The sequence below is a fragment of the Prionailurus bengalensis genome, chromosome E3, assembly GCF_016509475.1.
Source record: "Prionailurus bengalensis isolate Pbe53 chromosome E3, Fcat_Pben_1.1_paternal_pri, whole genome shotgun sequence".
NCBI classification, from domain to species: Eukaryota; Metazoa; Chordata; class Mammalia; order Carnivora; family Felidae; genus Prionailurus; species Prionailurus bengalensis.
In genome coordinates this window covers 8,889,292-8,904,695 of record NC_057357.1, presented here as the reverse complement: position 1 = coordinate 8,904,695, position 15,404 = coordinate 8,889,292, and the positions used below count along the sequence as shown (strand labels likewise).

The window sequence follows — 15,404 nt, the reverse complement described above, 5'->3', positions numbered from 1 at the left end:
GCCGCCTCTCCACCCGAGGTCACACAGCTGGAGAGGCGGAGCAAGCTGGGGTTTGGGGCCACCTCGCCAGGCTTCGGGGCGCCCTCTCACACACAGGGGGCTCTCGGGGAGGAGGGTGACAGGCTGGGGTGGACGTTCTGTGATCCCATATGTCCTCAGGAGGCACCTGGTCTCTCTGGGTCTCAGTCAGAGCGACGGGAAGGACGCCAACATCTCCCGGGCATGGGGGAGCAGACAGCAAAGGACAGCAGCGGCTGAGATGACCAGGGTCACACCCACCTTCCCCTGGGTCCTGCCTGGACCCTGCTGTGGAGGGGCCTGGCTCCTCTTTCCTGGGGAGCACCCCCCACCCTGCCCCAGCCCCTGCCAGAAATGAGGGAAGTCCTTACCTGGGATCCAGGTACACCCGGCGGTCCTGGGGGACCGTGTGGGCCAGGAGGACCTGTGGGCAGAGTCACACACGGTCACCTGGGGCCAGTCCCCTGCCCACCCTCAGCGCGGAAAGCCCACCTCCACCGCCCTCTCCCTGCAGCCCCTACGTTGCAACCGGCTCTTCCCTCAGGGCCTCATCCACGGGTCGCCCCCCGGCCCTTCCCCAGCCAGCCAGTCTCCTGGCGAATGTCTCCCAGGTCTGCCCCTCCTCCGGGCCTCGGACCCTACCCCTCCGAGGCCATCCTTCTTGCCTGAGTTACTGCAACAGCATCCCGACCATCCACTCTCCGTGTGGCCACCCAGAGCCAACTTCCAGGTAGGTCCCTCTCGGGGCTCCTGAGGTCCTCAGCCCGGCCCCCTCCCCCCTTCCCGCCCAAATCCTCTCCTGAAAAGCTCCTCTGCTTCTGCGCCTTTGCAGATGCTGTTCCTTCCTCCTGGAGCTTCTCCATCCCCACCACAGCCTGGCAAATTCTTTCCTCTTGTCTCAGGATGAGCATCACCTCCTCCAGGAAGCCCTCCGGCACTACCCACGCCCACCCCTCCTCCAGACCAGTCCCCGACAGGGAACCAGCCGCCACCCATGGCCACGGTCGATACGCATGTCTGTGCCACGCGCAGGGAGTGCTCGGTCAGTACATGAAAGTGTGAATGACTGGTGGGGAATGAGGCACCCACACAGCTGGACAAGCAGGGCTGGCCCCTGCCCCACACGCCCCTTCCCTCCCCACCAGTGAGGGTCCCTGGAAGGAGAGGATCCAGCCCTTAGAGCCCCAGGGCTGTCCCCTCCCCGCCCCCCCCCCCCCGGCCCCTGGTCTCTGCCACCAGGCCCAGAGCTTCCTGCCTCTCCGGGCACCTGCCCTGCCAGCTCCTGGACCACCCCTGAGCTCACGCCCTGCCTCCCCCTGGGCCTGGGCCTCCATGAACCCCGGTGCAACCCCCACTCAGGCCCACATGGGGGCAGCCCTGAGCTGCTTCACGTGGGCACCTGGCAGAAACATTTGGGGTTCTCACCCCAAGGGGTGAGCAAGGGGACTCACCTCAGGCCACACGGTGAGTTGTGGACACACCCGTATCCCCAGCACCCTGCCAAGGCCACGGGCCCCCGACCGGCCCTACGAGAGCCCCTGGCCCAGGACAGGCCCAGAGGCAGGGGTGGCGGGGGGCAATCCCGGCCAGGCTGTCGCCCTCTGCGCTTACCTGGAGGGCCAGGGGGGCCCCGGGGCCCTGGGACGCCGGCCAGCACGGTGTCCACAGCAGCAGAGGCCAGCTGTGAGTGTCCATCTGTGGGCAGAGCAGAGGGGCCCGTGACACGGTGGGGCAGGGCCGGCAGGGCTGGGGTGCTGGACCTGAGCACCCCCCCCCGCCAGGAGGACAGGCGCCCCCACCCCACCGGGCCTCACAGCAGCCCTGGTGAGCAGACGCTCAGACTCCCACGGAGGCCAGGTCAAAGGGCAGGGAAAGCCCGGTGGGGCTTCATATAACACACAAACTCCTTCCCGAGCATTCCAGGCCCTTCAGAGTCTGGCCCTGCCCTACTCACCTCCCCAGGCTCCAGGCCAGCCCTCTCCTCCCCACTCCATTCCACAGGCCCGTTCTGATGCACCTGACTGGCTCACTCCTGCGGGGCCTCCTCCAAGAAGCCCTCCGGGCCCAGCCCTCTGAGCTGCAAGAGCCGGGCTGCCTCTACAAGGCCCATCACTCAGCCTGGGGCAGCGGTGAGGTCTGTTCACGGCCCAGTTCTGACAAACAGGTCAAGCCCCATGTGCCTTTGCCCTGCCCCACCTCTGCCCTTCCCTCCACACCCGGAAGCCTGGACCACCCTCCCACTGGTTCAAGGCGATGGGCGGGGCCCGCTGGGGCTTCCCCAGTCTTCCCCAAATTCATACTCAGGGACTCCAGGGCCGCAGGTAAAGAAGGTCCCATCTGAGGAGGGCTCTGATCACTGGAGGTGTCAGGAAGGCAGTGCCCGAGGCGTCTGGCCCAGACCAGGGCAGGCGGGAGCCTTGGGATGGCTCCATGTGGCTCAGGGGTGGGCGCTGAGCCTTGAGCCCCCCAGAGCACCGCACAGGTGGCACCGGCCCCCTCCCTGAGTCTTCAGTGAGTTCCCACTTGCTCCAGAAGGTTCTGTTCTCGCCTGGCTGGGCCCCTGCACCCACTGAGTGCAGCCCAGGACCCCCATTCTGCAAGGCTGAGTCGCTTCCTCCCACCAGAGCAACTCCAACGGGGACTAATACCCACCCCCTACTCTACAGGTGGGGAAAGTGAGGCTCCGACAGGGACAGTGGGATTCAGGCCTAGGTTTTAACGCTCAGGTTAGGGGCACCTGGGTGGTTCATTCGGTTAAGCGTCCAACTTCAGCTCAGGTCTTGATCTCGCGGTTCATAGGTTCGAGCCCCACATCAGACTCTGTGCTGACAGCTCATAGCCGAGAGCCTGCTTCAGATTCTGTCTCCCTCTCTCTCTCCCCTTTCACCGCTCGTTCTCTCTCTCTCTCTCTCTCTCTCCCCCCCTCTCAAAAATGAATAAACATTTTAAAAAATCTAAAAAAATAATAATAAAGCTCAGGTTAAGGGCTGCGCTGCCTGACGGGGGACAGGAGCACCAGCCAGAGGGGGCTTGGGTTTCTCTGACCAAGACAAGAGGTCCCCATCCCCCATCGCGCCCAGGATGTCACTTAACACTGTCACTAGCTTCTTAAAACCCTCCCCAGGTTTCTCAGGGCATTTAACCGAAAGATACCCCTGTGACGCCCTCACCCCACTCTCCGGGCCTCCCTGACCCCACCCTTCCCATAGGTAGGCGGAGGTTTCCGGGTTCAGAAACAGCAGACTGTGCCCCCTGGGGGCAGGAGACTGTTTTGTTCACTGCTGCATCCCCAGTGAGTGCGCAGGACACATAGTAGGTGCTCAACCAATACTTGTCACATGGCCTGCATACGGTGAGACGATTTTCCAGGAGACGCAGCAGCCGTGACCTCGGGGGCGCTGCTCTCACCAAATGGGGAAACTGAGGCCAGGGCAGACAACAGAGACTCGGGGGGCGTCAGGACCCCAGGGGCAGCAGCTGAGCACCAGAGCAGGGACAGGCCAGGCTGGGGCCAAGAGCTGGGTTGGGGGACCCGCATCGGCCCCCCCAGAGGCCCTTCCGCCCCACCCGGCAGAGCCTGGCTCCAGAGCCGGGGCCCTGCTCACTGAGGGTCTGCGTCCCCGGGGCCCGCCCCTCAGTGGCACTCACCGTCCTTGTCTGTCGGCGACTGCAGGGAGTAGAGGACACCCTGGGGGCCGTTTGGAGGGAAGCCTGGACTGCCTGCTGGGCCGGGGGGGCCAGGGGGGCCCGGGCGCCCCATCTCTCCAGGAAGCCCGCGGGGTCCTGGCGGCCCCAAGAGGCCTGCAGCGGGAGAAGAGGAGTCACGTGAGGGCTGGGCCTGGCAGCTGACACTGCAGACGGGACCCAGGCCGGTGGTGGCCTCCAGACCAGCGTCCCCGGAGGGCTGTCCTGGGATGTGAGTGAACCGGCTTTCCCTTCAGGCCTAGTGCACAGGGAACACCAGGGCAGGAAGGGAGGCGAGGGAGGCAGGGTCGCCCCCTCCTGGGACCTCAGCTCTGGGGTCGGGGCACTGAGGGTGGCAGCCAGCCTGGGCTAGCACAGGACCTGTGCCTTCCCTGCAGGACCCAGGAGGAGCTGGGAGGCTCTCTGGAGGTGTTGTTTAAATGACTGAGCACAGTCCCCAGGCCCCAGCTGCCCCACCCACACACCTGCACCCCCAGCGCCTGGAGCCTTCCGTCCTTCCTGCAGCCCAGGGTCAGACCAAACCTAAAGTCTTTGGGATAGGGTGGCAGTGGGGGTGCTGGTGGGAGGAAGTGAGCCTGGAGCCCCCCCAAGACGGCACTCATTAACCCCAGCGAGATCGGGGGTCGTGGGAGGCCTCACCTGCTCAGATAGGGGAGAAACCCCAGACCCTTTCCAGCAGACAAAGTCAGATCTGGGGTGCGGGGTGTTCTTACCGGGAGGCCCTGCTGGGCCCTTCTCTCCTGCCTGGCCCCGGTCACCTTTGGAGCCTGGGGGACCTGCAGGCCCTGGCGGTCCCGTCTGCCCCGGGGGCCCTGAGGAGAGAATGAGGTAAGCCCTGAGGACACTGTGGGCCGAGCCGCCATGAGGCTGGGGGGGCAGGGGACTTCAGGCCTGACCACCTGGGCCATCTGGTCAGCCCTGCCCCCTTCTCCATCATTACAGTTTATAGACCATTTTTGTACCTATTCATTCCTGTGATCTCAAGAGCTACTTTTGTTCCCACTTGACAGGTGGGGAAACTGAGGCTCAGGAAGGTGTGGTCCCTTGCTCAAGGGCCCAGAGCCAGGCTGCCCCTCTCTCAAGGGTCCTGCTGTCTCCCTGCTCAGGGTCGGGAACTGGGCTCCTGGCAAAGAGCTCCCCAACGAGGCCTCCACGGGGGCCCCAGGAAGCCCTAAAGCACACAAGCGCCCCCCTCACCTGCTCTCAAGAATTCCTGGGCTCCCCCAGGTGTCACCATTTGTAGGGGTTGTGCCCCACCTGGCGGCCATTTCTCAGAACTGCACTTTGCCTGGTGAAGAGAAAGTGTGGCCCAGGAGACCCAGAGCACCTGCCAAGCTCCCCCCAGGGGGTGTGGGGCCTGGGTGCCCTGAGGGCTGGGAAATCCCCCTCCTCCCCAGTTCCAGAAGAAGGACTGCAAGAAGGTGGGCATGGGCGGCTGCCTGGGTGTGAAACCTAAGGGATGACAGCTAGAGAGGTGAGCCAGGGGACCCGTCAGCCCTCCTCCCACAGCCTCCCTGGCACCGGCCACCGGCCACTCCCACTGCTGGGGGCTGTGCCCTTCCCGCTCTGCTCCCTGTCCCAACTAGACAGGCACACGCAGAAAACAGGGCAGAGGAGGTGGGGAGGGGGACAGGGTGTGAGCTCAGAGCTGAGTGTGGACAGCGGTGCTAAGAAGCTGGGGCCTCAGCTGGGAGAGAGGGGATGGAGGGACAGTGTCACCTGCAAAGGGCTATAGCCGGGCCAACAATGATCGAGACAAAATGGCCCCGGATCACGGGGGTGACCCCAAGGGTCGTTTCCCTGAGCCTCGGTTTTCTCCTCTGTAACCTCAAGCATCACCAACTTACCGGCGTGATGAGAAGTGATATCTGTGCAGCCTAGGGTGATATAACAATATTTAGTAACTGGCACGGCACAGACAGTGACGAGTCAGAAGGGACACCGGCCTTAAACCCCCGAGTTCAGCCACATCGACAGATGCCAGCCACCCACGTGCGCAGGGTAAAGCCCCAGCACGGTGCGTGGCGCGGGACAGGCATTCAGCAGTGCTCACCGCCCGCTATTACGTTTACTGTCCCTATTCCACAACCCCCGGGGCCGAGCCCAGTGGATACAAGCTGCAGAGAGAAAAAACAGTTCCTCCTGACTTTAAAACACGGCAGGAGGGGCGCCTGGGTGGCTCAGTCGGTTCAGTGTCAGACCTCGGCTCAGGCCATGATCTCGGTCTGTGGGTTCGAGCCCCGTGTCGGGCTCTGTGCTGACAGCCCGGAGCCTGCTTGGGCTTCTGCGTCTCCCTCGCTCTCTGCCCCTCCCCCACTTGTGCTGTCTCTCAAACATAAATGTTAAAAATAATTTTTAAACACAGGAGGGAAGGAGCAAACAACACGGCGGCAGATGTCCCCCGACACCCCGGCCAGAGAGTTCCGGGAGCCCCTCCCCGCCCCAGAAGGTGGGGGGAGGCGGTAAACTCCAGAAGGCCGGGGCTGGGCTGCGGGGCTGGGCTGCGGGGCTGAGCACAGGTGCAAAGAGGCAGCGGGCAGGTCATGAGGACATGTACCAAACTGAACGACGGAGACAAGGAAGGATGGGGGCTTCAGCAGTTCGCATGGGGTCTGCGGAGGCAGCCGTGACCTGGCTGCAACCAACTGTTTCCAGGAGGGACTGAAACCCCCACGGCCAGATCTTCCATTTTTCTAAGAGAAGCCAGAAATCCTGTTTTTCGTGTGAACCCCTCCCCCCCAACCCCCACCGGCTTTTGAAAAGTTCGCTCGCTGTGTCGAAAGAGCAAGGGAGCGTGCTGGATCCAAAGGGCCTACTGTGTGACCTCGTGGTAGAGGCCCCGGGAGGCCGTGCTCAGGCCGCTTTGGCCGCAGGCCTCACTCACCGGCGGGGCCCGTGGGCCTTCTTCTTCGGGGCCCTGGGTGGGCGAGGGGGATGGCGTCAGGGAGGAAGTCCTCGTTCCAGGGTGGTGGGGTGCTCTGGGGGGCCGGCAGGTCATTGCCCGGGCCTGCAGGCTGCTCTGCCGCCTGCAGCAGGAGAACCTGGGGACAAGGGCAGAGGTCAGGACCCCCGCCAGGCCCGAGACACGCGTGTACGAGATATGTGTCCCCGGAGACTTCATGCCCCTCGTGGGACTGCTGCTCCCCTTCTGGAATATTCTCCCACCTCTGCCCTCCTCCTCTTCCCATTTCCAGAGCCTGGACCCGGGGCTCAAGCAGGTTGCCACTGGGACCCCTTCAGACTCCCTGCGCCTTGCTTCTGGAGCGGCCGTCACCGTGGTGAGAGACCAGGGGTCACCCCCCCCCCACCCCTTCCCTGGCTCCTCCCAGGGCACTGGTCCCTCACACGGCCTGGCTTAGGGCACAGACAACGGATGGAGGTCTGTTGTGGAGGGAGGGAGGGAAGGAAGGAGGGAGGAAACTAGAGAAGAAAAAAAGAAAAAGAGAATGAGAAAGAAAAGGATACAGGGGCGCCTGGGCGGCTCAGCTGGTTAAGCATCCGACTTCGGCTCAGGTCATGATCTCATGGTCCGTGAGTTCGAGCCCCGCGTTGGGCTCTGTGCTGACAGCTCAGAGCCTGGAGCCCACTTCGGATTCTGTGTCTCCCTCTCTCTCTGCCCCTCCCCTGCTCATGCTCTGTCTCTCTCTCTCTCTCTCTCTCTCAAAAATAAATAAACATAACAAGAAAAAAAAAAAAGAATATAAATGGTCCTGGCTTGGGGCACGATTTTTAGTAGGGGCTCTAGAACAAAAGGCAGCGTGGAAAGCTGCCCAGTTCTCTCCCCTTGAGGGAGGTGGGGGTCAAACACTGCGAAGACCAGGGCCTGGGCAGCGACACTGTCTCCCTAATTCAAGTGAACTGGGAGCCAGGCCTCAGAGGCCCCAGCGAGTCCCTGCTGTCTCCAAAAGGCTCAGCAGGGGGCGCTGCGCATCAGGGATCTGAGCTAGCAGCAGGGCGGGTGCTGAGACCCAGAGTAGGCCCACCCCCAGAGAAGGGGTCCCAGGCCTGTCCCACAGAGTCGGCTTCCTGCTCCACCCACCGCGGGCCCCCGAGTCTCTGCTCCCGGATCTGCCTGCAGGAGAGGAAGCCTGGTGTCTCTTGTTGCCTCCAGCCTTGGGAGCCAAACCCCGCATCCTGACGGATTCCCCGACTGCTGCTCCCCACATCGGGCAGGGCCAGGGCCGGGGCACCTGGCCTCCCCAACCCGCCACCCCGCCCCACCCCGCCCCACCCCACCCCACCTCCCGCCCCGTGCCCCTTGGCCTGCCCAGCCCTGGCTCCAGCCCTGGGTCTATGGTCCCAGGCTCTCCACCTGCCCCCATCCCCTCCTGGGGCCTCCCTACATGGTAGGAGACGAGGACTTTGGGCAAAGCGAACTCTGGGGAGCCCCCCCCAAACGAAACCGCCAGTGGCCCCACGCTTCCCACGCAGGGAGGCGCCCTTCTCGGCCTGCCCTGCTCCTCCTGGGCCTCACCGGCTTTGCTCCAGCTGCCCGGCACCACCCCAGGGTCCCTCCTGCCCCGAGCCGCCCACCTCCATGCCCTCAGAGGGCCACCAGTGGCGGGCCACCCCCGCCAGCCCTTCCCTTCACCCCTGCACGATCGCTTTGTATCAACAGCCACGGGCGGGAGCAGGGCCAGCAGGCCAGCTGGGGGGAAGCCTGGTCCCCAGAGCCCTGCACGGGTTAAGTGCCTCCCGATGGGGGTGGGGCTCAGGCCCTGCTGCCTTACGTGCTGGTTTGAATCGTGCTGGTTTGAATCCGGCTCTCCCACTAGGCGGCCGCTGTGTGAGCTTGTGCAAGTGTTGTGACCTCGGCAGCCCTCAGTTTTCCCGTCAGCAAAGCGGACACTGACCGTGTCAAGCACACTGGGCCCCTGCTGCTGGTGGGTCCCGGGGACAAAGAGCGGCCTTCACGGCGCCAGGCCTGGGCTGGGCTGAGGTTCTGGTGTTGTGTGTGTGCGGTGGGGGGCGGGGGGGGGTGACAAAGGGGCCCCCGAGCACTCCCTCCCACCAGTCCCACAGTGTCCCTGGGCCTGGGTGACAGTTTCTGAGGATCTAGGGAACAGAGTGGCACCCCGCACCAGGTCTCAGGGTCTCCATCTGTGTTGGGCCAGTGGGCAACCCCCAGGGCTACGTCTCCGGGCCCCTCCCCCTCCAGCCCTTCCAAGGCCCCAGGAGGCAGGAAGGGTCACCACGTCCCATCACAGGAGAGGTGGAAATAAAGGCTCAGAGACTGCAAGTGACTCGCCCAAGGTCACCCGGCAAGTAGGCTGGGCCCAGGGTCCCACGCAGTGCCCTGTCCACCTGTCCACAGCTTGGCCACGGCCTGGGCCTTGGCGGAACCTCATGGAAGCACCCACGAGGGGAGCAGCTGGCTACTATCACACAGCGGCCAGGGGGCGGGGTGAAAGTCCATCCCCCCCCCCACCGCCCTGGGAGAGAAGTGGGATGGTTTCTGCCCAGCCACTGAGTGTCGCTGGAAGCTGACCAGCCACGGCCGAGGCTGGGGGCTCTGGGGCAGCGGAGGAGTTGGGGGTCGGTGACACGTGATGGGGAGCCCAGGGGCAGGAGCACGGGTGAAGGCAGGAGTGGGTCCCCTGATTCCGGCCTGGCTCCCAGGACTGTGGGATCACCACCAGTCAGACAGGGACCCGGGAGAAGGTGGGTTTGGGGGGTGCAGGTGACCACACAGGGGGCCGGGCTGAACTGCAGTGTCTCTGGGGGACCCCAAGATGGACATATTTCCAGGGAGTCCTCAGGAGCAACAGGGGGCTGGGGGCAGCCAGGGTTCCTGGGAGGGCACCCTCCCTGGGCTCCTGGGATCAGGCCTACGTGTTCCCCTTCGCCAGCAGGGCTCTGGACCCACCCCCAGGGGACCTGCCACCTGCAGCCTCGCCCCCTCCCAAAAGGCCCCCCTCACTTCTTCGTTGGGCACCTCCCACGCCTGGCCGTGGCCGGCCTCCTGGAGAAACCGATCCCACCGGGGCGGATGACCTCACCAGGGCAGGCAGCAGTGGGCATGGAGACCTGACCCGAGAAAACCAGAGTGCAGCCAGACTTGGAGGGCAGTGGCTCCGATGACATCATTGTGGCCTGGTTGATCGGCCGGGAGGCTGCCCTCCTGCACCGGGGACCGGCTAACTCCGAGGCTTCTGACCCTCACACGGGGGAATCCTCTCGGGCTCCCTCCCACACCACGCAGCCCGTGGAGTCTAAACTGAGGGGGAGGAGAAGAAGGAAGTCAGGAGACTTCTTCCTCCTGGCCTTCCACCCCACCAGGAAAAGAGGGTGGCAGGAGTCCCAGATCAGCTCCTAGGTCTGGACCTTCTGGGACCTCAGGCACCTGCAGGGAGTGAAGAGGGAGCAGACCTGATGGCTGCCGGACATGAGAGCCCCCTATTGTGTACCTGTGGGTGTGCCCCAGAGGAGGAATCATGATCGGCCAGGTACTTATTTCCCCAACTCTCTTGCAACTAGGAGGCAGGCATACAGCCTGGTGCTGGCCGACGAGACAGAAGAGCCCGTTAGGGTGCTTTGCCTTATCCTCTACATCCTGCCTCTGAACATGGTATGAAGATGCGATGCCTTGAGCTGCAGCAGCCACTTTGTAACCATGAGGCACTAACCATGAGGACAAAAGCCAATCCGCTAAGGAGGTGGAGGGGAAGGCTGTGAAGAGCTTGAGTTCTTAAGCCACCAAACCAATCCCAAGACCACCTACTGCTGGACTTCTTGTTGCACAAACAACAAATGTCTTTAAAGAGTAACGTGCCACTGGCTGGGTTTCTGTTACTTATAGCTGAGCACATCCCTCTGACACACCAAAGCAGGCTACCTGTCTGAAGGGGCAGCAGCCACAGTTTCCAGGCCTCTGGGTTGCCGCTCTCTTATGCCAGCCGTCTGGCTTCTGGCTCCCCATCTGGGCCTCGCCTGCCTGGCTCTCACCGGCCCGACCACAGCCACCGATCCTGCCCCATGTCGTCTCTGAGCCCAGCAGGCTCACCTGGCCTCAGCAGGGCTGTCCCGGCAGTGCGGCCAGCTTCCATCCCCTCCCTCTCCAGGCCGCCACCTCTCAGGGCCCTCAGACCTGAGCCCACTCAGGGGCTCTGTTTCCCCAGGGGACACTCAGGCATGTAGCAGGCAGGTGACCAGCTAGAAGGTGACCCAGATAACGCACAGACACTGAGACCCGAATCGCCCATCCCTGAGCTGGGAATCCAGAAGGCAGCCACCTCTTCGCACTCCCCAGATGCCCACCACGTCCCCCTCTCGTCTCCAAAGCTCACCCCTGTACACCCTCCCCCAGAACAACCCGGTGTGGGTGGGGGGTGGGCGGGCCAGCAACTCCGATTTCCATTTCACAGGACAGTGGACAGAGGCCCGGAGCTGAGCAGGGACCCGGTGAGGCAGAGCCATTCCTGGGCAGGTGCCCGACCCCCCCAACACCAGGGTCTGCAGAGGGGTCACGTCCCTCACCTCGGAGCCCCCTCACGGCCTGCTGCTGTGGCCAAGCGATGTGTCAGGGCGGGAGGACAGGGAGCAATTGCTCTCGGTGGGAGGGCCAGGGCCAGCTGGGCGGAGGACGGCTAGCCCTGTGCCATTCTGCCCCCAGGGCTGTGACTTGTAACACCCCGAGGTGCCGGGCTGGGGTCAGGGCGGGCTGTCGGCCAATACTCTGCCAAACCACTCAGAGGCTTCAGGAGCTGGAAAATGTCTGTCAGGCCCGCTGGCTTGGGGACCCCTCCTCTTTTTAAAATCTCGGGGGCCAGACGTTCCCCCCGGGGTTTTCCCCAGCACCCCCACCCTCCCGGGGCTTCCCCAGCCCCGGCCTGGCCCACGTGACAACATCTGTTCCCTGATGGCCTCCACCCCACCCCCATGGAGCCCCTGACCCCAAGGAGGGTACAAGGTCCCCTAGTCCCCCCATGTCCAGGGGGCTGCCTGGAGCCCGGGGAGAGTCACCCAGCTGCCGGTGACAGTCCCACTCATGTCTGACTCCGGGTGACGGTCACCCGCAGCCCCGTCTCGCCGGGCAGGGGACCCCACGGCCAGGCTTTCAGGGCAAGAGGCAGGGCCAGAGGGTGATGCGAGGGCTGTGTGTGTGTCTGTGTGTGTTCGAGTGTGTTTGTGCGTCTGCTGGGAAGACCTGCCAGGCAGGCTCTTCCGGGAGGGGCCCGACCTTTGGGCCCGCTCTGTGGCCCTGCCACACTCAGCCCGCCCCAGTGCTCTGTCCCCACCCTGGCCGCCCTCACACCCGCCTCCTACACCGGGACCCTCCTTCCTGGGCCGGGCCGCCCCGGCAGCCCCAGGCCCCAGGAGGCTCCTCAGATATGTGAAGGTACAGCAGCCTCGTCCCCCAGCAGCCACCCTGGGGCAAACAGGAGAATGGGGCTCGTCCCCAGTCGGGACTCGGCCCGCGGTCCCCAGCTATGGCTTCTTCCTGCAGGCGCGGGAGACCCGAGACTCGCCGCTGGGGCTTTCTCGGGCCACAGGAACAATGCCAGCAGGCCGGTGAGGCAGGGGACATGAGGTGACGGTGGAGATAGCCCGGCAGAAGCGTCTCCCACGGAGGGATGGTAGACACCGCCAGCTGCCTCGTCCCCTGGCAGACTCTGTCCCAGGCACTGTCTCTCAGAGGGGCCAGATGGACAGGGTCCCCCGGTGTCCACCCGGGGAACCCGCCTGTTGCCACACCTGTGCCTCACACGTCCTCCCTTCCCCAGAGCTGCCTCGGGCTACTCCCAAATAAATTACCTTTTCCTCTTCTTTTCTTTCTTTTTTTCTTTTTAAAAGTGTATTTATTTACTTTGAGAGAGAGACAGAGAGACGGAGAGCACAAGCAGGGGAGAGGCAGAGAGAAAGAGGCAGAGAGAGAATCTCAAGCAGGCTCCACACTGAGTGCAGAGCCCGACGTGGGGCTCGATCCCACGAACCGGGAGACCGTGACCTGAGCCGAAATCGAGAGTCAGACACTTAACTGAATGAGCCACCCAGGCGCCCCTAAATTAACTCATTCTTTATTCAGTCCTTCTGCCTCTGGGGTGACCCGCTCCACCCCGACGTAGGTGGGGCGAGAGCTGGCTGGTGCCAGGCAGCTCCTCCCCCATCGGCTTGTCTGTGCCCAGACGTGTGCCAGACGGGAAGAGGAGGAGCCAGAACTGGGGGCAGCAGCCTCTGGGGAGATGGGGTCCCTCCTTTTTCCACTGAGGGATCGGCTTCTGGATATCCAGCCCCGTCAGCCACTGAAGCCCACACCCAGACCGGCCTGCTGTCCGGGACCAGATCTCTTGCTTTCCCTGCTCCCCTCCCCCACACCAGGAGGCAGCCCAGAGTAGACCACCCAGAACCGCTGAGGCCCCAGCAGCACCTGACCCCTGGGACCAGGCTGCTCAGGGTCGGGCTTTCCCCAGTCACACCCTGCAGGAACCTGATCCACAACCCTCGCACACACACCCGCCAGCTCCCCAGGCTGTCTGACCTTGGCCTCCAGCGTGGTTAGCCTCTCACTCATGTCGCTGAGCCGGGTACAGTTCATGCATTCTGAAAGAGAAGGGTGAGAATGGAGTGTAGACCCTGGGCTGAGAGCAGCCAGCCACCAGGATAGCCTCTGGGCAGGTGGGGAGCTTGCCGATCGGTTTGCCTGGCAAACTCTTACCCGTCCTTCAGGACCTTATCCTCAGCGCCCCCCTCCTCCATGCAGCCTGTCTGATCTGGCTGTAAGAATAGAATGTGCAAAAGGGCATCATGGGGGACAGTGATGCCAATCTGGGGTGGGGGCGGTGGTGGTCAGGGAGGACCTCCTGGAAGCAGCAGCATCTAAGGCGAGGCCTAAGGGTTGCACAATGACTGGCCAGGTGAGGAAACAGGGCTGAGGTCTGCAGACAGGCAAGAAAAGAGAAGGGTCTGGCAGCAACCTGGCCGACCCTCTCCCCCCCTCCACCACCCCCCCCCCCCCCCCAGTCTGGAGCGGTAGGCTGGGCCCGAGCGGAGGAGGCCTGGCAGAAGGAGCTCTGGGCAGCGTCCTGAGGCCGGGGGCAGCTGTGGGAGGGGGTCAAAATCAAGGTCAGATTTGCATTTTTGAAAAACTCATTCTGGCAACAGAGTGTACAATGGGTGGGTGTGGGAGGGGCTGGAAGCCGGAAGGCCAATTAGGAGACCACTAACGGCTAACCCCCCAGGCACACATCTCCCTGGGCTATAATTACCTATTTATGTCTGTCTGCCCCAGGAACCGAGCTCTTTAAAGAGGAAATAGATGGTTCAAAGCTGTTCTCAAGAGCTTTTATGGCCCCAGAAATCAAGGGATGCCTAAATCTCTCACTCAGTTCAAAGCCTGACCTTCCTGGAACCTCATTCAGGATGAACAGACACGCCGACGCACAAGAGGTTTGAGGGTAACTCATTAGGCCCCACTTGGTGTGCTGGGGCTGTCGGAGGCCCCGTGGCCACGGTGAGGCCTGAAGCTCACTGGCAGCATCTGTACCTGCTCCCCACTGGTCTCCCCTGTCCTTGGAGAGGCCCCCAACGTCATCTCTGGAAGCAGATCACCTCACTAATGTTCCTCGTTCAGTGGTGATTGCTCGGCGAGGCATGTGGGGGACGGCCAGGGGTCTCAGGACCATGGTACGGGCTGTGTCCTCCCCAGGGGTGCCCGGCCTCAGGGCAAGGGGGGTTGACACTGGCGGTGTGCTCACCAGCCCTGGCTCGGTTTACAAGATGAATTATGTGGGCTCGGAGAGGCCCTGCTCACCCACCTTCCCCTCCCCGGCTCCCCTGGGCTGGGCTCAGTCAGTGGTTTATAAGCATTTTTTAGGAACAGAACTCTTTTTTTCCCCCTCTATAAAACCGTGTCGGTAACCCTGATACCTAAAACAGATTAGAGACTGAGGTATAAACAGTGAAACTTTCAAACAACTAGAAGAATGTACAGTGACGTGGCTGGGAGGGGGTAGGACTTCACGAAGGACCGGTGAGGGACGGAGAGGTTTTCTGCTGAAACATGGGAGTTTTCTGCTGGACACCCCCCCCATGCTTCCCCCTAGTTTCTCCCAGGAAAGGGTGGTGAAGAAACAAAAGGGTACACGGGGGCCTGGGTGGCTCAGTCGGTTAAGCGACCGACTCTTGATTTCGGCTCAGGTCATGATCTCACGGTGCCTGAAATCGAGCCCGGAGTCAGGCTCTGCGCTCACAGCCTGGAGCCTGCTTGGGATTCTCTCTCTCCCTCTCTCCCTGCCCCTCCCCTGCTCATACTCTCTCTCTCTCTCTCTGTCTCTCTCTCAAAATAAATAAGTAAATTTTAAAAAGAAAGAAAGCAAGGAAAATGTATAAACCACAAAGCTAAGAGAAGGGCAGGGGAGAATGCTCGGCGGATGATGCCAGTAAATGAAATGCAGCCAGGAGCCCAGGCCCACGTGGGAAGACGGCGTCAGAGCCTCCAGGAGGCTGGAAGGCTGTCCTGGCTGGGGTCGGCGCCAGGCAGGGGAGGTGAGAGGTCCTCTCTGGGGACAGGGACGGGTCTCAGAGGAAAAGCCACAGACGCCCCGGGTGAAATGGCACGGTCTCCAGAAGCCCCCAGTCCGCAGGGCCAAACTGCACACACAGAGAGTGTGTGAAAGCCCTGGGGGCTTTCAACGCCTCCCTCCTGAAAATAGGCAGGGTTCCTGGGCCTTAAAAGAAGGCTT

At 62.8% G+C, this 15,404-nt stretch overlaps 1 protein-coding gene across 2 annotated transcripts in view; it reads right to left on the bottom strand.

The window, feature by feature from the left end:
• COL26A1 (collagen type XXVI alpha 1 chain) overlaps positions 1 to 15,404 on the bottom strand; it is a 164,298-nt gene that overhangs the window by 8,134 nt on the left and 140,760 nt on the right. For both annotated transcript variants that reach the window (XM_043559775.1, XM_043559776.1), the window contains exons 4-9: positions 13,202 to 13,263; positions 6,608 to 6,764; positions 4,437 to 4,535; positions 3,667 to 3,819; positions 1,630 to 1,713; positions 390 to 442 (exon numbers count right to left, since the gene is read on the bottom strand). In XM_043559775.1, the coding sequence (XP_043415710.1) occupies positions 390 to 442; positions 1,630 to 1,713; positions 3,667 to 3,819; positions 4,437 to 4,535; positions 6,608 to 6,764; positions 13,202 to 13,263 (608 nt within the window). The remainder of the gene's footprint in view (positions 1 to 389; positions 443 to 1,629; positions 1,714 to 3,666; positions 3,820 to 4,436; positions 4,536 to 6,607; positions 6,765 to 13,201; positions 13,264 to 15,404) is intronic.